General features: G+C 40.3%; 1 protein-coding gene across 5 annotated transcripts in view; it reads right to left on the reverse strand.

The window, feature by feature from the left end:
- Positions 1–21,052, reverse strand: part of SPATS2L (spermatogenesis associated serine rich 2 like) — a 167,185-nt gene that overhangs the window by 76,674 nt on the left and 69,459 nt on the right. For all 5 annotated transcript variants that reach the window (XM_047084683.1, XM_047084682.1, XM_047084681.1 and 2 more), the window contains one exon: positions 7,024–7,084. In XM_047084683.1, coding sequence (XP_046940639.1) covers positions 7,024–7,062 — 39 coding nt within the window. In that variant the 5' untranslated portion in view covers positions 7,063–7,084. The remainder of the gene's footprint in view (positions 1–7,023; positions 7,085–21,052) is intronic.

The raw sequence follows: 21,052 nt of genomic DNA on the forward strand, positions 1-21,052 counted from the left end.
GATTTGGTCTTTAGAAACAACTGTGTATCATACACCTGAAACTAATATAATACTGTATGTTAACTACACTGGAATTAAAAAAAACAAACACAACAGTGTATCATTAAAACTATTCCACATCCTATGAAATGAGTTCTCTGTTAAATGAAGTTAATATTTCACAGATGCTCTGATCCTGCTAAAATTTCTTTAATCAAATGCTTGGGTTTTTCTGATCATACTCCACTCCACATAAAGCCTTGAACTATATTTTAGTACTTTGTGAAAACACAGATCAAGATAGTTACAGGGAAAAAAAAGATAAAATGAGACATCTGCCCATCTGTTGAGGACAGACTCTAGGACACACAGTCTACCTCAGTCATCTGTAGAAATGTTGAGATGACCCTTCTCTGTCCCCACAGTGGACTAGAGGCTCTTCTATTCTTCCTTCTTCATTTTAATGACTCTCTATGATTACTGTTTACAACCCAATTTACCTCTATAACTTTACCAGCTCTAAAAGCTATTTACAATAAGTGGTATATCCCAACAAGTATATTCTAGACTAAGCTATTCCCCATTTCCATATCATTCTGTTTTCTAGCCTCACTTATTTTTTGTGAAGCTTAGCAATAGCTATAAAAGTTTGAAAAAGTCAAGTCCAGTTTTATGTTCTTTTTCTCATTTGGGATTTTTATTTATTTAATTTTTTCTAATCTCAATTCTATGTGAGTTTATATTTTGAGTTCCAGACAAAAATGCTAATTAGAGCTCCTCTTCCATTTTTTTTTTTAATTTTTTTTTCAACGTTTATTTATTTTTGGGACAGAGAGAGACAGAGCATGAACGGGCGAGGGGCAGAGAGAGAGGGAGACACAGAATCGGAAACAGGCTCCAGGCTCTGAGCCATCAGCCCAGAGCCTGACGCGGGGCTCGAACTCCCGGACCGCGAGATCGTGACCTGGCTGAAGTCGGACGCTTAACCAACTGCGCCACCCAGGCGCCCCTCCTCTTCCATTTTTTAAGTTGTAAAATAAACAGATGAGCTCCCCAAGATCTTTTATAGTTTACATGATTCAGAGCTCATAAAGCTCAATTTGTATTTGCTGACTTTGTTAAGTGGTATTATTACCATGTCCAATCTACAGATTAGGAAACTGAGGCCCAGAAAAGTTAGGTGACTTGCTCCAGACTGCTCAGTTAGTAACTGGGGGGCTAATAATCTCTGCCTCTATCTCCAAACTCCACAACCTTACCTCACTTGAGATCACTTCCCAAGCATACATGGTTCCCTAAAGTTGCATAGGGATCACTCTTTGTTGGAATTAGATATCAGTTCATAACTGGACAGTCAGCAAATATTTTGTAACCCCATTTTACAAGCAAGGATCCCGTCTGCTTTCCATCACCAAATTGTACTGCAGAATTGTATTCTATTTAAACTGATTTATAATAATGCATGAAAATATCTGACTAAAAAGTTTGCCTATGTCAGTTCTAATAATTTTTTCTTAGTTGACAATTACATATAAAATTTTATAAGTCAATTTAGCTTGATAATCTAGTGTTTTGTATGAGAAATAATATAATAGTAACAACTGAGCCCTATATCCTTAACTCATCCATGAGTTTCTAGTGTTGAACTTCCTAAAAAATATGTCATTTAGAAAAGAGTTGTAAAAAGTGATTATATCCCAAATAATAAGGTCCCTGATTAGTGTAAAGATTTTGTTCTGGGTATCTTTCCTCAACAAAGTGAGATATGGGGATTGTTTTTTTTCTTCCTTTGGGTTCTTGGGTTCTTCTTTTTTTTTTTAATTTCTTTTTATTTCTTTTTTTGGTACATCAGGATATGACGAGTTTTACTCACCAAAGGACCTTATTTGTTATGAGGACACCTTCCTGAAGCCACCTGTATTTGACAACCATCTTATGAAGATGCTGCTTTTTTGCAGAACTACAGGTAGTCAGTCAACCTAAGCAACCCTACTTTCTGTTTTTAGAAGTAATTTAAAACTTGCTTTATTTAATAGCAAAGAGAGTACTAAAATATGATGACAATTCCATTAGCCTATATTTCAGTTTTCAAGAAGGCCTGAGATTTTGCAAAATATCATGAATGGGAAATGTAGTCTCTAAAGAACTTAACTATTCAAGTAGGCATGTTCATTCATTCATTAGTCATTCATTTGTCTAACTGTATTTGGGGGTCAACTCTGTGTCAAATCCAAGAATATGAAGATAAGAGGGGCCCAATCCCTGCCCCAAAGGAGTACATAGTCTCATGGGGAGAAGACAGAGCTAACCATTGCAATCTGCATAGTGGTTTTGGAGCAGAATGCAGAGAGCCCTGCTGAAGCTAAAAGGAGAAGGGCAAAGAATTCAGGTAGGGCAGGAAGAAAGAGAGAGGAGATATTCCTCTGAAAGCGCTCCTGAAATGGAAGTGAATGAGGGCCAGGTGTCTGAGGAGGAGATGGAAACGACTTTTGCTAAGGCCTACAGGCAAGGAACATTGGAGGTCAGGATGGTGGCAGTGAAGGGGGTCTGTGGGGAAGTGCCAATAAGTAAGGTGCAAAAGAAGACAGGGTCAGATCTCAGAGGATGTACGTCACACTAAGGAGACTGAACTTTGATGGGAACGCAAGCTGGTGCAGCCACTCTGGAAAACAGTATGGAGGTTCCTCAAAAAACTAAAAAGAGAACTACCCTATGACCCAACAATTGCACTACTAGGTATTTATCCAAGGGATACAGGTGTGCTGTCGTGAAGGGACATGTGTACCCCAACGTTTACAGCAGCACTATCAACAATAGCCAAAGTATGGAAAGAGCCCAAATGTCCATCAACGGATGAATGGATAAAGAAGATGTGGTATATATATATACAATGTTGTATGACTCGGCAATCAAAAAGAATGAAATCTTGCCATTTGCAACTACGTGGATGGAACTAGAAGGTATTATGCTAAGTGAAATTAGCCAGAGAAGGACAAAAATCATATGACTTCACTCATATGAGTACTTTAAGAGACAAAACACATGAACGTAAGGGAAGGGAAACAAAAATAATATAAAAACAAGGAGAGGGACAAAACAGAAGAGACTCATAAATATGGAGAACAAACTGAGGCTTGCTGGAGGGGTTGTGGGAGGGGGGATGGGCTAATGGGTAAGGGGCATTAAGGAAATCTACTCCTGAAATCATTGTTGCACTTTATGCTAACTTGGATGTAAATTAAAAAATAAAATTAAATTAAAAAAAAAAAAAGGAGACTGAACTTTAAGTCCAATGGCATTTCCAACTTAAATCGTTACAGTTATAATCCAATAATAGAAAGATATTTTAAAATAAAACAGCCACAGAGAATGTCAACTATAAATTTCAGTTGTCTTGGATATTACACCTTAAGCTGTTATTTTCTCCTTTGGACTAAAAGCTGCCTGAGGACAGAAATGATTGCCTCAAAAGTACCTTCTCCTTTTCAATTCATCCAACAGTGGATCCATTAGAGGTAACTGATGAACTCATTTCATCACAAGGATTTTATTAAGTATTAATTTCCCACAGTGCTCCACTAGGTATTGTATAAAAATACTGCATACACCTGTTCTCAGGTCTCTAAAAGCTTATAACTTAAGACAAAACAGTTGTTATTATTCTTAATTTTCAGAACTAAAATGTCATTGCCCTGTGTGACAGATTGAGAAACAAACTAATCATAAGAAGGCCATAAATGCACTAAAGTAAATCAACGTAAAATTATAAATGATCACAGAATTTTCAGTTGTTTATTATGATTTATTTTATTGAGTTGAGAGATCTATTAACCTTTTGCTATAGGAAGACGGAAGGTACTAATTGAGTTGGAGGGGCCCTACTCTCATTGTCATGCAGATTAATAACATTTACAACTTAAACATCACCCTCTTTCAAAACAATGCCAATGTTTTGATAAGTTACTGAACTGCAATAGCAAAAACACCATCTACTTTTAATCTTCATGTGCATATGTGACATTGATCATGACAAGTGGATTGGTGTGGCGTCTAAGCCAATGCAGGGAGCATTCACACAGAACCTCTGTGGTTGGGGCGCTGACAGATCGGCCTCCTTCCCTTACTGGCTGGATGTCACCTCTGTTTTGAATAAGACACTTTTTCCGGCTGAGCCTACAGTGTCGCTCTATCCAACTAGCCATGTTTTGCAAAGAATCAATTACCATGACTCTGATTCTTTAAAGTGCTTTTCCTTCCCATAACCCAACTTTAGAAGCTGTTCAATCCATCCATCAACAGGCATTCAGACGAGGGCTAACCTTTGGTCGGTACTCTGGTGCCAGACCCAACTTCTCAAACAGGGAAACACATAGTCTCACCCAAGATTAAGACTATGAGTCAGTAAGAATGTGAAGCCATGATATAAAAGGGGCACGTCGTTCTGATAGTGTTTGTTCAATACTCAATAAGTAAAAACAATTTCGTATTAAAATAATATATGCAATATATTACAGAATACAATGGCTAAAAATTTGTGTTGATATCTAAGGTAACCCATGAGACTCCAAACAAATTATGTATTGTGGAAAATGGTTTTGACCATGTCCTCGGAGACCTGGGGTCACAAGTTTGTTCTCCTGCCCTGAGGGTATTTTGGTGGAAAACTGTGGGAAGCAGTAATGTAGTGGAAAGAGGACAGGCTTTAGAACCAGACACAGCACAGTCTGAACCCCTGCTCCTCCACATTTCCTGAGAGTCTGACTTCGACCAAGTCATGTCACCTTAAGCCCCCTTGTCCTCAGAATGTTATTTAATATGAAGATCTGTAAAATAGGTAGCACAGTAGTGGACAGAGCTAGGGTGAGCTCTAAAAAATACCACATAAGTCACGCTCCTGCTTAAAAGCTTTCAGCAGTTACTTTTGTCCTTTGAATAAAGCCCTACATGGCTCTCTCTCAGGTTCTAAACCTTTTGGGGCACAAATTCCCTTTGGCGGTCTGGTGAAACCTATGGGGTCTTAGAATGTTTTAAATAAAATACATATAAGTATAAAGGCAACCATCATTCATATTGAAATAAAGTTAAAATTTAAAAAACGTATGCTACAGTAATATATGTGCTACTCTATTAACAACAAATCGCACAATGTGGCGGCCGTTTCAATAGCTATCGTAATTTTGAAGTAGTGAGGAACAAACATCTCAGGGTTGTCTGCAGCAAATGTAATTTGATATGAAGAGATCTGTGGTTTCTAGTTGTGAAAGTCACAGATACTCCTGCTGCAACTGTGGGTTTTCTCCTTTCCCTGCATTCATAATCAAAGGAGATGCTAAATTTCATTTAGATGTGAGTGAAGATGAAAATGTGTTTTTTCTCATGCAAGTTTGTGGAGCCCTGGAGTCCACCCATGGATCTTACGGAGGTCCAGGAACACAGATGAAGAGCCAATATCCCACCAACACTGGTTCCTGCTGTGCTCACTTATCTCATCTCCCCTTCCCATCCCTTTGCCCATTACTTTCTGGCAACAGGGAGCACTTGATCTTCAAACACATTCCATTGAGCCCACCTCAGGGCTTTTGCCTTTCTCTCTGGAATCTGCCCTCAGGTCTCTGCATGGTACTTCTTTCTTGTTGTCTTCATCTCAGCTCAAGAATCACCTCCTCTGAGAGGGCTGCCCTGACCAACCCCATCTAAAGTACCCCCTCCCACAGCCACCCTCATCGTTACACTATCTGAAATTATATGTTCTCTATTGACTCTCTGTTTCTCTGTCCTAAAGAGCAAGCTCCATGGGAGCAGGAACCTCCTCTACATGTTCAGCGCCATCATCCCAGCATCCAGAACAGTGGCACAAAGTAGCAGTCCAACACGTCTTTGCCAAATGAAAGAAAAAACGTGGAGACTCCATTAGTGCTACTTCTCTCATCCTTCACACTATGTTTTAGGTACTGTGAGGATACAAGGAGATAAAAGACAAACTCTGGCCTTCAAGTAGTTTATGGTCTAGTGGAGGTGGGAGGTAGCCCTGTGGAAGGTGGAGAGGACTTCTCACTCTGCTGTACAACCATGGACATATCTCTTCTAGGGCCTCAGTCTCTACAGTAGCAGATAAATGGCTTGGACAAATTTATCTCCGTGGTCTCATACCATGGTCTCATATGGTTCATGATCATGAGGAGCTAACAGTGCAAGGTAGCATATATAGGAAGTGAGGGGTTTTGACCCTAAGGGGAGGAAACTTCACAGAGGTGGACAAGACTTGGAAGGGCTTTGAAGTGTAATCAGCCTCCAACAAATAACGAGAAGGGGGATTTTCAGAGTCATGAACTTCCAGCTGAAAGAAACTTTATAGGTTATCCAGCAGGACCACTAGGTAATGCTATGGACATCTCTGTATGAGGCCATTTCTGGAGATGTAACATAATACCCCAGATGTAACCCAGAATGGGGCTGAGAGTATGAGCTGTAGAATGGCACTACCCGGGTTCAAATCCCAGCTTTGTAGCTTACTAGCTATGTAAATTGAGGCTAATTGCTTAACTTTTCTGTGTCTCAGTTCTGCCCTCTGTTAATAACAACAGTATTAACTTCACGGGGTTATGGTCAAAATTAAATGAGAAAATGAATGTAATATGCGTTAACACACACTTAGTAAATGTTCCTTATGATTCTTTCTGTTGAATGTTTTTTTAAAAATATTTTTTAAATTTATTTTTGAGAGACAGAGAGCGAATGGGGGAGGGGCAGGGAGATGGAGACACAGAATCTGAAGCAGGTTCCAGGCTCTGAGCTGTCAGCACATAGCCCAATGTGGGCCTCGACCTCACGAACTGTGAGATCATGACCTGAGCCGAAGTCAGATGCTCAACCGACTGAGCCATCCAGGTGCCCCTGTTGAATGGTTTGCTAGCATGTCAAACTTACTATGTATCCCCCAAAACCACTTTTCTCTTCTTCCACTGCAATTGAATTTTTACTAGCTGGAGACTACATTATCCAGTTTGTGAAGTTTCTATAAGCCAATACAGAAATATATCATACCTTTTCCTTCACATTCACATGAGTATTGAGTTCAGCCATCTTGCTTCTAGTGGAATAAGCCCTGTAAAGAAGGAAGAAAAGATTAAGTCTAAAGTTTTAAAATTGATTTCTCAATGTGTTATTTTAATGCTCTCTCCCATGCTGAAATGCTCTCGTTCAGCCATAATCATAAATACCATTTTAGAATGTAAAAATGCTTTCAAGCTAAGCATTTGTCTTAGATATGTTCTAAAAGCATATTATAACTCTAGAAGACAATGTAAAATCTTTTATTCATACTATATTGACACGAAAAATGACAAAGATAGATGGGTGTGTACCCAAACTGTGTTTTTTTATTAAGTAAAAGAAAGGTAGTCAAAAATAGTGAGAGGAGGAAAAGCATACCTATTTTAACTAAGCATTGTCATCCCAATCCTTGCTGTCCCAAAGCTTTTATTAGCCGCTAGTTAATTTAACAAACATTTATTGAGTCTTTCCTGCATATACATAACTATACCAAAGCACTCGAGGAAGAAACAGGAGAAATGATTCCAGATTTAAACATAAACACTGGACATAACAGTTTTTAAACTGGCTTTTTCACTTATCAATATATGAACAGCCTTCCAGATCAATGCATATATAACCCTTCACCATAATTTTAATGACCATAAATTCATGATCTCTGTCAAATGGAGTCTTAAAATTGCCCATAATCTTTGTTTCCCTAAATTCTTTAGGCTTTCTACTGCTGGTGTCTAATCTTTTTTATGAAGTGACCCACTCAGAGAAGATCTATATTCTTAATAAGAAGCAGTGGTGTTTTCTTTCTTCTCATCTGGTCTAAACCTTTCATGATTATTACGGAAGACAGATCTTAAGTCTTTAATAGTTTCAATCTCTTTTTGAAATAGAACATGAATGACTTAAATGGCCAAACAGATTGGTTCAAAAATTAGCAGCAGGACAGGCCAAGGTATCGATATACTTCCTCTTTGCATGTTTTACACTTTTTGTCAATCAAAACCCCCTGAAACTCTTTCTTATATTCTTTTTGACTTATGCTACAATGAGTGCATCTAGAGTTGATACATTTCAGGGATAACTTCCAAAAATTCTCTGATTTCTCCTCATCATTTTCTTTTAAACCTAGGTCTTAAATAAAACATAAATTCAGATCTATTACATTTTGTTGATTCAGGATGAAAGCTTAGCAATATGTAAACTTTATTACCCTTCAAATAGGAATCCACATATATTATTATGCATTATCAGACATTATAAACAATAGGATTTCATTCTTGTAAGTTTCCAAATGCTAATGCCACTAACACATGCATTTGGGCACACTAACAGGCTAGACCCTGCGTACTCAATCCCCAGTAAGACAGCTCCTTCCCAAATGCTCTGCAAAGAGTGTCTGTCCCATTGAATACTCCCAGTTAAATAACTGTCCCAAATGGTAAATTCTTTTTTTAATATTTATTTATTTTGAGAGAGAGAGAGGCAGAGAGAAAGAGAGAGAGAGAACCCTAAGCAGGCTCTGTGCTGTCAGCACAGAGTCCAATGCAGGGCTCAAACTCAGAAACCATGAGATCATACATGAACTGAGCCAAAATCATGAGTTCTATGCTCAACCGACTGAGACACCCAGGTGTCCTGCCCCCACCCCCCACCCTGCAAATGGTAAATTCTGTATTCTCTGACTTGGCATATGGGAGAAAGCGAATAGCTGGCAAACAATACCTGAATTTCATTCTCATTTATTCCTGCTCCTAAGAGTTGCTAGGAAAAGAGAACGGGATTATTTTCTGATGATCTATAACAGTGAAGACAGATCGCATATGAGGTACAAGGACAAATAATCAGGAGTTTTTGTTGATAAGCCACAGATGAAAGTGGAACCTTTGATCAGTCATCACAACACCTGCAAAATGGTCTACAATCATATTTGAAAACATCTGGATGGTTGATTTTCTTATTCAAATGGGAGTTTAGGCATGTAAACATGAACAGTACATATATGGATTTTTCTGCATGGGACATTGTATGCCTGCCTGTATGTGTATGTAAGAGAGAGAGACATTGTAAGAGGGAACAAGGATGGGGGGAGGGAGGGGAATATATAGATTATACCTATGGAACTATGAAGGATCAAAGGTGACAGCTGGCTTTGGTACTATTTGTTAGGATAGATCTGTGAGCCACAATTCCTTTCATTAGACTAGACTAGCTAAATCTTCTGGACACATCTAATCTTGCCATTATAGATGTGTGAAATCTGATAGAAAAAAGTGTTGTGTTTTTGTTTTGCTTTGATGTCTAGGATTTGGGTGTGAAGCATTTTCTAAAGCTGGAGTGTTATAATCCACAGAGAATCAGGGAAGAATTTCATTGAGGACAGAAAATTTCTGAGATCTGAGGAAGTGGCAAAACTGAATGGTGATCTGTATTTGTAGATGAAATACACACACACACACACACACACACACACACACACACATATTTCTTTGGCAATTCCCTTTCTCTTTGACCTCAAAGTCTAACTCAAGAAGACTCTTGTTTGGTAGTGGTGCCAGTAAGATTAATTACAACATTTTTGTGTGCATGTGTGTGGAAGGAAAAGCTGGCTCCGAGGGTGGAATGGGGCTATTACAGGTTTCTCAGACGGAAAGAGAAGATAATTACAGGACCGTTCTTTGCTCATTTTACTCCCTTAATTTTTTTCACCTGTGTGGAGCGCTGCCTCTAGGCTCTCCCTTCCAGGTGGATTGCAATGCTCTCTCTACATCAAGGCTTTCTGCTGGCTGGTGTATAACAGAGAGATTGGGGAATCAGCTACAGTTCCGGTTATGGAAACTAGATGGAGGATATTAATCTAAATAAAACTTAAAGAATTAAGAGTTTAAATGGCTAGACAGTCAAACAGTTCTATTGATAAGGACAAACGTTAGGGCTAGGTTGATTATCAGTGTGCTGAAGGTCCTTGTTAAATGTCCACACCCTCAGTTTGGCACTACCTCTGGATTATTGTGAAGCACACCTCACGCTGGCATGGCATCATATGCCCATTACCCTACCAGAGCCGACTCCCTCTCCGCTCTGAAAATGATACTATGCTGTGCCCCTATTCTGTTGGGATTCTGTGTTTTGCTACAAACTCTTTCTGGAGAGTCAGATCAATTTGATCCGAATCTTAATTGTTTCACTTAGATAGTTAAGATCTTTTCCTCCACTACACATATTGTCATCTCCTCCAAAGTAACAAAACAAGCCCAGAGATTGACAGCTTGAAATCCCAGCCCTTATAGTTGCAGACCCCTGAGTTAATCTGAGAATCCTTTAATGCTGTGAGTGATAGGTGTTTGGGACCAACACACCTCACATCACACATGGTGACACATTTGGTAGCTTATCACTACTGGACACAATTGATGACCATATCCTAACTTACTTTGATCAAAAGAGCTTTTAAATCCTGGTTTCTAATTCCTACTATCACTTAAAAGTGTTCTCAGAACTGACTAGTGACTAAAGCCTAATCATTCAAATCCGTAAATACATGTTCCATACATATCAATCAATATAAAATTAAAATAACCAGAAATTCTTGATATTGATGTAACATTTCAATAGCTTAGATGTTGCTTGAAATTTTTTTCCTTAAAGTTGTACTTTAGCTTTTAGTAATAACATTACAAACATACATAGATGCCATCTAAGTTTTATATACATCCCAGAGAAATATGTAACAAATAGTTATATATTATACATTATATTAGTTATATATTACATATACAAATAGTACTATATATATATATATATATATATATATATATATATTCCAAAGTCAAAACTTATTAGGAAAAGATATTAACCCCAAAGAAAAGAATTTCACAATTTATCACCAATATATCATCTATATACTTCTCCAGTGTAAAATTAATAACTCACAAATATGGTTACCAATCAATTCATGTGCAAAGTTATATCAAACTGTACTACTCATTATGCAAGATCTTACTTAATATACATTAATGACAGTCAGAAAAATCTATTAGTTTATAACAAAGATAAATATTCTTTATGAAAAATAAACCTGAATAGCAAATATGTTTCAGCATTTCTAATTAATACAATTCAGTGAAATATAATATATGTGACAATCTAATCAACTACCAAACTCTGAGTTTAAAAAATGTATGTATTTATAATGCTCACACAATCATATTCAACATAAAAAGTGAAAACAAGTTATTGAAATGCCAAATTGCTTTCTGACTCCGTTTCCCTCATGCTTTACTGGGTAGACAGTAATAAAGTTTCACTTTTGTTTCTCTAAAACCTATTACTGCTCTTAGAGTCACTTTCTTTTTCCCAGGTATGACATCATTTTTCTTGAATTGGATTCAGGGAACCAGAGGTGATATGTAAGAAAAATTTTTAAATAACGATTTTAACAATTTTTTTCAAGATCATTTATGCAAAGTTCCCCCATGATCTATAAAAGTATAAAGGTCACAATGCATAATTAGAGCTGTTCACAGACTATTTCATAAATCATCATAATATAGCTGAAGGGAATAGGTTAAGTGTCAGATATCCTGCCAATAAGGTGCAGAGTAGGTAAATGAGCAAGTTGATAGAAGATGGGGATCGACTGGCTTTCTGGCTGATCATGAGAATCACCTGGAGAGCTTTTAGAAACAGAGATTCCTGGGCCCCAATGCCAAGTGGTATGGGGGGTTTGAGGCCTGGAAAAAGCAACCCCCCCCCAGGTCATTTTCATGCAAAGCCAGATTTGACTGTGGCTAGACTGCACTGGAATGTGCTGGGGCTATAAAATATATCCCAGATTTCAAAGACTTACTACAAAAAAGTAATGTAAACTGTCTCAATACTTTTTATACCTATTACGTGTTGAAATGATAATATTGGACATACTGGGTTACATCAAATGCAACATAAAAATTAATTTTACCCATTTCTTTTTACCATTTTTAAAAATTTTTTTAAATATTTTTTAAGTTTTATTTATTTATTTTTGAGAGAAAGTGAGTGGGGGAGGGGCAGAGAGAGAGGGAGAGAGAGAGAGAATCCCAAGCAGGCTCTGTGCTGTCAGCACCGAACCCGATGTAGGGCTCGAACTCACACACTGTGAGATCATGACCTGAGCCGAAACTAAGAGTTGGATTCTTAACCGACTGAGCCACCCAGATGCCCCTCTTTATACTTTTTTAAAGGTGACTACTGGAGAATTGTAAATGGCCTATGCGGCTTACATTATATCCCTACTGGAAAGTGCAGTCCTGGAGCAGCTGTGCTGAAAGTTTGATTCCCCGAAGAGCAGTATCAGCGGCACCTAGGAACTTGGTAGAAATGCAAATTCTCTGTCTCTCGCTATAGACAGAATGAATCAGAAGCTCTGGGGCAGGCGCACAGCAATCAGCATTTAGCCCTCCCCATCCCCGCCCCTACCCCCCCCCCACTCCCCACCCCCCACCCCCCATCCCCACAGCAGGGCATTCAGATGCACACAAACTAAGCTCTGAGAGCCACTACTCCAGACTCTCCATCCTGGGAATATTAAGAAAGGGCCTCTTCCTTGATCTCAATCACTACAAACAACAAACAGATTCTTATAGAAGCCTAGAGAGATAAATGCGGGCCCAGTTTCCCACAAATTATATTAAAGAATGATCTTTCCACCAACATACTATTAATAATGATTAACACACTTAGGGGTAGTTATACTGCGGGGCACGCTAAGTACTCAACACATTTTTTTCAGTTAATGCTCCCCCTATAAAGTAAAAATGATGATTATCCCCCATTTCACACATGTGAAAGCTGAGGCATAGGAATTCAGTAATTAAGCCAGAGTGGCAGGGCCAGGATTCAAACCCAGGCACTGACTCTGGAGTCCACTTAGAGCACCTCAAAGTCATCATAAACAAGTTATGGGGCTCAGTGTATATGAATTGCAGCAAGAATTCTGCAAGGAGAATGGAACCCATCCCAGGCTTTGGCTTCTCAGGCCAGGCAGGCATGTGATATATGCCTTGTTATCTATGCAGGGCATACAAACTGCAGAGCAAAACTGCTAAACTCACACAGGAATGGACAGGAATATACTTGTTATAAAGAGATGGCTGTTTTCCTGCGGCTTCCTACCTCAGACAAGAGTGTAGAAAGCTGCATTTAGCGGGCCCTGAGCCAACAAAGTGTTTCCTTGGCTCTCCAATGCTGCCCAGGGGCTCCATGACATTCCAGGGCCTAATGTTTTAACTGCTTCTTCTTTCTAAATTAAAGTAGTTACAGTGTCTATGTATGTGACTTCGGTACAGCCTAGACAGTGTTGTGATCATGTGGGTAGCTCCTGAGACATTTTCTCATGGCTGCCTCAGAGAGAAGAATCAGGACTGATCTTGTGAGCTGGAAGTCAACCCCTTGATGTGATTGGCGGAAGCAGCAAAAAGCTTCTCAGTCAAAACAGAGTGTCCAACGGTCTCCCAGAGTGCCAGTTCCTAACCTGTATAAACTTAACAGACATCTGCATTTTTACTCGGTTTATTACAGCACGCTATTACCTCTGGAAGAAGGTGCACTGTAACAGATTAACTTATTTTACTGCACTGCCGTCAACTGGCACTCAGCAGAGAGCAGTGCTCTGAGAGAATGAGAAACAGGTCAGGTAAGGTTTCAATAGGTCTGTCTATATGGGGCACCACATCCTTATGGACATCTAAAGAAAGGTTCTAGATCATCACAATATATAGCATGAGGGCCTCAGGTCTCCAGCTGTAGAACAAGAAGCTGGAGTTATAAGGGAAGTGAAATAATTTTACCTATGCCCTTCTGAGTTCTTACCTGAGACCCCTCTATAATAAAAGGCAGATTAACAAGGGAAAAACAAACAGAAGTTTATTAACATGTGCACTCACGTATAGAAGGGAGGTACGCAGGGGAAAGTGAGGCGCTCTCACCGTGGCTTAGAATTCAGAATTAAATACCATGTTAACAGGGAAAGGGGTGGGGGGGGGGGATAGGCCTCTCAGAGGACAGCAAATGATTTTAAGGAAAGACGAGAGATCTGATAGTTTGCAACCAATGTGTTTAGGCATGACAGGAGTCAACAGTCTAACTTGGTTGACAAAACTGCCAGAGGGAAGTTCAGAGATAGCCTCTCCCTGCCTTTGCTGTTTTTCAAATGCCAAGAGCTCACAATAATCAATAGGTCAAGGTGGCATATTTTGGTAGTACGTCCTGAACTCCTACAATCACATTTTGGGGTGGCATATTCTCTACCCTTCCGAGTAGGACCTCTGTGGTCCTTTTCAGCACTCAGACCTTGCAAGTCTGTAAGGGCCCTGGGAGTGAAGGGAGCACTTAGCAGCTAAGGCAGCAGAAAGCTAAAAATCCACCTGAAAAAAAAAAAAAAAAGCATGGGGGCTGTCTCCAATGTACTAGGCTGTCTTCCTGTAAAGATCACCCTTAAGGGGCGCCTGGGTGGCGCAGTCGGTTAAGCGTCCGACTTCAGCCAGGTCACGATCTCGCGGTCCGTGAGTTCGAGCCCCGCGTCAGGCTCTGGGCTGATGGCTCAGAGCCTGGAGCCTGTTTCTGATTCTGTGTCTCCCTCTCTCTGCCCCTCCCCCGTTCATGCTCTGTCTCTCTCTGTCCCAAAAATAAATAAACGTTGAAAAAAAAAAATTAAAAAAAAAAAAAAAGATCACCCTTAAACTGGTCACGGACTAACTGTCCAGTCCCCCAAGCATGACCAGGGGTACTTGCATGCCAGCTGAAGAGGGAAATAGTGTTCTTTCTATGAAACTGGGGCTTTGCTTAAATTTAACGTTACATAGGTTCTCTGTTGCTTGACTTTCCTGTTGCCTGAGCCCTCTCTTCTGTTTTGTGCCCTCTTCCCTTTCCCTCAGTCCTTTGCTGCCCCTTATCTGGTGCTGTAATTACTGAGGTCTCTTATATTCCAAGTGCTTTAGCTCTTTCTTCTGTGGTTTAATTCCCACAGTTTAATAAAAGTTCTTGTGCAGTGCCTTGTTCCTTAGAGGAAAGCTGCTTTAATTATTAGGAATGAGGACACATAAACAATGAAACAGAGAATGGTGATTAAAATATGAATTTCATATAAAGATACTTACCTAGACTTTTTTTGTTTAATTTTGCTAATTCGGAGGGGGAAAAAACCCCTCAAGGTTGCATTTTTATTCAAAGACACTTCAATTCACTAAACTCACTGTTTGAACAACTTTGCTGAAAAGCATTTTAAGGGCAAATGTCAGAAAAAATTTCACATTTAAAAGCCCAGGCTCTGCCTCTTTTGAAAGGCAGGGTTAGCCTTTGGTTTAGAAATGTCGCTGCCTACGAAGTTCTTTGTGGGGGGAAGAAAGAAAATTGAATGTTTTATTTAAACAGGTCATTAACAGTCAATACTTATTTGAAAAGGCCTGCTTCCAGAGGCAGATAAAAGCTTCCAATCACTTAGAATATCACTTGAGCGCATCTAGGGCAAGATGTGCTGATGCAAGTTTCAGACCTCTATGGGAGAACGTCTTCACTCAACAGCCCCACAGCGGGGGTAGGAGGGCAGAGTCATCCCAATTGTGCGCCCTTGTATATGCTGCACACCCAGAGCCAGCAGAGAAGAGCACAAAGCACACTTTATGGCCGGCCCAGCTTTGAATTTTTCCATTTTAGTACTGGCAAAGGCGTATGAATGAAGATTAACCATTTTTGCATAAAGTGCCAAACCACCTCTCCACGCCAGCAGAGTGTAAATGGAAGCAAAAGAGCAAAGGGCAGCTAAACTGAATGCGGCAGATCTCAGGCACTGCAAGCACATGGGGTGGGTGTGTGGCAGGCTTTATTAGCATTCAGCTGTGGCAAGATTTTCCTATTTAATTTGAAATGATTTCATTTCATAGGTCTTTGACAGCTTGAGAATATAAATAAATGCCTTTTTCTAAAAGTGACCCAACGCTGGCTCCTGGAAGGCTCCGCTTCTGATCGAGGGGCTTTCAAGCAAACACGTGTTTCCATAGAGATATGGGTGACCCGGGCCTGGTGCGAGTACCTACTTGTACCAGCAGTTCAATTATGTTTCAAGATGCAGTGATGTCAGCTCAAGTCTTTAAAACATGCCCATCCTCAGAGAAGCCTCTGGAAAGGTGAAGTGACTGGCATTATGAGGTTCAGAAGAAGAAATTCTATCCTCTCCAAGCACGCCATAATAGTTTCTCTTTCTGCAGATTACGCTAGTTTGCCCCCCATACCCCTACTGCCCATTGAACGAATTTCTAATCCCAGAGGGGTATAGACAAAAAACCAAGCAAGTTCTTCGCACACCTCAGCACCAAGTGCCTTACACAGACTCCCCAAATGCTGAAAAAGAACACGCTTTCCCTCTCTTCCCTTGCTCCCGGTTCTTCAACTAGCCATGGGCAATCCCTACAGAGAGGGCAATGCTTTTCTTATTATCTGACAAACATTCACTAAACACCTTGGTGGTACCTGGCTCTATGCGGAATGCTGTCAGTGGTTACAAAGTAACACTTACTGAACTCTTACCGTGTACCTGACACAGCACTAAGCACTTTTCATATATTAACCCATTTAATTCTCATAATAACTCTATGGAGTATACTATCCTCATTTTATTAAAAAAAAGAAATGGAGTGACAGAGAGTAAGCTACTTACTCAAGTCACACTGCTAATAAGTGCCTGAGCTGAGCTCTCAGCTTGGACCTCCTGATTCCTTCTATTACTGGATGGAGACAGATGTATACACAAAAACACAGACAAGAGCCAGATGAGGAGGTGGTGAAGGAAATCAGAGTGTGGACTCAGGAAATCAGAGTTGGAATTGAGCTGGCTTAAGGTTCTGGGCAGGGCTCAGAATCAGGACTGTGGTCTGCCCAGCCTGCAAGTCTCCTGGCAGAGACCAGGCATAGCGGAGGGCTGGAGGCATGCTTGCAGTCAGCAGGGGCTGTATACTTTCTTAAAACTTTTTATAGCAACTTTATAAGGAAAACATAGATATTCATCTCCCAAGAAAACATGCATTATGGTTCTGCAATATAACTCCAGAATGGCAAAGAGAAGTCCTAACTAAACTTGGCAAAGAAAGGCTACACGTTCAAAGCCAACTCGGGAAGCTGGCTTATTTGTCACGGAATAAACACCGGTAGAGAAACCATCATCTTTTCAGTGCAGAGTCTGGTTTCAGAAACCTCTGTTCCAAGGAGCTCACAATATTCCTGATTCATTAAGTCAGAACTCTTTTAGGAAACATTTAATGATTTTCTCAGAGGGGCAGAGAAAGGTTTTTCCTACTGTCTTGAAACGGCACTGGCACTGACTGAGTAAAGACAGTAGAAGATGTCTACCTTACATGTACTGGCATTTGGTGGGAAAGGAATACTAGGAAACTGAGGCAGTTCCTCAATATCCAGCAGGAGAGAACCCACCAGCAGCCAGCCCCTCTAACACAATGACACCAACCCCACCTCCACCCCCAAACTCCTGGACATAATTACTCCTGAGACTTTCCAACAAAATCAACCTCAACTCACTTTTTAAGGCTTCCTGGTGTGTTCTAAATCAGCTCCCAGCGCAAAGCCCAAGTTTCTGGCTTTGTCAACACGCAGATAAGCCCTGTTCCCCAACTGGCCCACCTTTATCAACACGTTTTTACCATGACCAGTACGTCATCACAGTAGTGACGCAGGTGGAGTCAGAAACAGGGTAGGTAGCCGGATCCTGGGTGTGGCTGAGTAACCGGCAGTAGGCTGGTGGCCTCAGCCACCTGAGGCTCAGAAGGACTCACCCTCTGAGAAACGGCTTGTTCCCTTTTTGTAAAACCGGCCAGTGCTTTTGCCTTCGGGTCCCTGTTAGTGAATGCCCAGTTCTTCATTCTTCTTATCTTAGGGAAGGCGTAACTATAAGACTGAACTCGCAACCTTTACACTGACTGCCCCAGAGGCTAAGAGACAGTACAGGCTGGGACTCCAGTCATCATTCCAAAGGTCAGTTTCTGGGTATGGTCATCTGCTAAAGGCTTCTAATCTTCCTGTGACACTAGTGCAGCATATGAATCAATTAGCAAACATTCCTGGCACTATACCCTGAGGCTTGCTCTCTCCCCTCCCCCTTCTAAAACCTGTTCCTGGTTTTAGGGGTGCCTGGGTGGCTCAGTCAGTTAAATGTCAGACTCTTGATTTCGGCTCAGGTCATGATCTCCCAGTTTCTGAGATCGAGTCCCACGTCTGGCTCTGGGCTGACGGCATGGAGCCTGCTTGGGATTCTCTGTGTCAAAATAAATAAACAAACTTAAAAAAATAAATAAATAAAACCTGTTCTTGGTTCTAGACCTAACTGGAAGCATCTGTTGGCTAATTCTGCACTAAATGAATAATGTACTACCATGTCCACATGTATATACATTTTACCAGGGGTCATGCTCTTGCTCAGAGGAATGAAGTTCTCATGGTGAACATTCAGTCTTTACCAGTGAAAAGCTAATGTGAGGCGTATGAGGGTGGGGATAACCATGGGTGGGGGGCTGGAGGGCAGAATGGGCAAGGCTTTCTTAACTGTTACATCTGTTTTGCCTGCAGGCAAGTTAGTCCTATATATGTTACCTCTGTTTGCCGGTTTGATTTTTAAAAACCCAGCCTGTAAGTTCAACATGTTGTCAGAAAGGTGCTATTTCTCTTTAGGGTCAGGCCTGTCTTGGTCCCCGCCATGTCAGTAACCACCCACAGGCAAAGTCACCAGGGAGCCCCACCCCCACCCCCAGCTGGCCCTGTGGCAGAGTGGCAGAGGCATGTGCATGAATTATGGTGCTTTTTACGACGTGCATAGCATCTTGGGCCCTTAACTGATTGCAGAGAGGAAACTGTCTATTTTCTGCTATTCAGCTTCTTCCTTATCTTCTTATGCTAGAAAACAAATAATTACAATTTACCAAGTTTGAAACTCAATTCTGCCTCTTACTAGTTTTGGGATTTGGGCAGATTGCTCCACGTCTCTATGCCTCTGTTTCCTCATCGGTAAAATGAGGATAATAATAATAAGTACCTCACTGGGTGGCAATGAGGATGAAACGAGTTCATATTTGTAAAAGTGATTAAAACAGTGCTTGGCACACACAAAATAAATAGAAATGGAGAAATAATCTCACTAGATTCCTCCATAGCCTGTGTGGTTGCTTTCCTATAATCCTCATTCTACAGATGAGAAACTAAGCCTTAAGAGGTCACGGTCATGCATCTAGCCAGTGAGGGAGCTGGCCCTTGAAACACAACCTTCCAAAGACAAATTGCCCTTATATGTCTACACTTTCCCTAACCTCCATCTCGGACACTGCCACCTTACAGGATGGGGAAAGCTCTGGAGGGGAGTGGGTGGCAGGCTAAGGCCCGAATGCAGCATTACTAAGAAGGACGCAAACTCTCAGGGCTATGTCCACAGGGTCATTTGTTTTTCATGTTCTTTTTCACGAATACCTCTTCCCCTAGGATGGATTGGAAACTCATGCCAGGTCACAGTTTCATAGCCAGATGTGATCAGTGCTCTGGTGACCAAATTCATAGCTAAGGTACTTGTCTTCAGAGGACAATAAACAATTACAATATAGAAAGAGCAAAGTTCAAATAAAGCCTTAGAGCTAATTAGAGAACAACTTAAAAATTACTAAATCTCCTTTTATACATTCTGATTTCAGGTTAATTGTATTAAGATGTATAAAAAAGAGAGAATTAATATGATTTTAATGCCCTTGGGTTTATTCTAATGCAATCACAGATAATAAAAACTCATTTTGACCATTTTATGATATGCTAAAAATTCTACAGGTCATATTTACTATCTTAGTAAATTTTCTTTCAATTTCTAACTGTAATAAAAAATAGAAATCTGTCACCTGAAATATGCTGTAATGGGAAAATTAGTAAAGTCCTTTAAAGCATTTCAAATGTACAAGATATTAATAGATTTAATGAATTACAAAAAGAATCCCTTCCCTCTAACAAGCCTATCTCTGATAAATTACACTTCTTTCTCTTTTCCAAAATACCTAGGAGAATGCCTTTGATAAGTAAGTGTTCAGGAAAGACGTGGAAAAAAGAGGAATAAATGTCCTCTCATTCTGTTTTTCCCTTCTTGGTTGCAGTGAATCTTTACTAATTCATTCCCTAGTTTTCAACACCTAGGACTGGGTTATCACTTTAAACGCCACCATTAAACCCAGCTTTGTCAAATGTTGTTCTAGTCATGTCACTTTACACACACTCCAATTCACTCCTAATCCTCCTCCCCTCGTATTACCAAACCTGCAATGTGTTGGTCATTCTCACAGCCAAGGTCCCATCATGAGCACTTAAGCCCTCCACATCTTCCCATATCGAACCCCATATATCCCAACTCTTTAACCAGGTGACTTCCCCAACGTCTGTTACTTATTTTACCTCTTCTTCATGCAGAGTCTTGTATTTGGGGTAACCAGGGCACCAGACTGGCCTGCTAGTTCCCCTCTATCAAAACCTATATACACTCTGTCCAAAAGAGAAGACTGAAATTGTACCCTTTCTATGGAATATGAGAAAACAAAAAATAGTTGCTTTACAACCCAATGCTAAATACACTGAACCACTACCCTTACCATTTATATATCCCTGTTAACTCTACCCATAGATACAGATTTTTTTTTTTTTGCTGTGGACAGTAAGGGCTCTTTGTAACCCTTTCCCATGGCCTGCCTGCTTACTCCTTTAGTTTACAGCATGAAGCTGTAAGAGGGGAGCAGACAGACACCGCACCATCTCTCCCTGCACTGAGCTCTAGCCTGCCCTGCAGCTCAACTCACATTGGGGGAAGTTGGGAAAGCACCAAATGCTTACAATGGTCTACAGTCCTCAGCAATATGTAGCTTAATCTCTTCCAAATCATTTTTATAAAGATTGAATCAAAACTGGTTTTTTGTACAGTAGTTCAAATATTGTACAGGCCTCTCAAATAAATATAATACATTAT

The sequence above is a fragment of the Lynx rufus genome, unplaced genomic scaffold (assembly GCF_022079265.1).
Source record: "Lynx rufus isolate CCGP_SWC_20201006 ecotype Redwood Valley unplaced genomic scaffold, mLynRuf1.p SCAF_2, whole genome shotgun sequence".
NCBI classification, from domain to species: domain Eukaryota; kingdom Metazoa; phylum Chordata; class Mammalia; order Carnivora; family Felidae; genus Lynx; species Lynx rufus.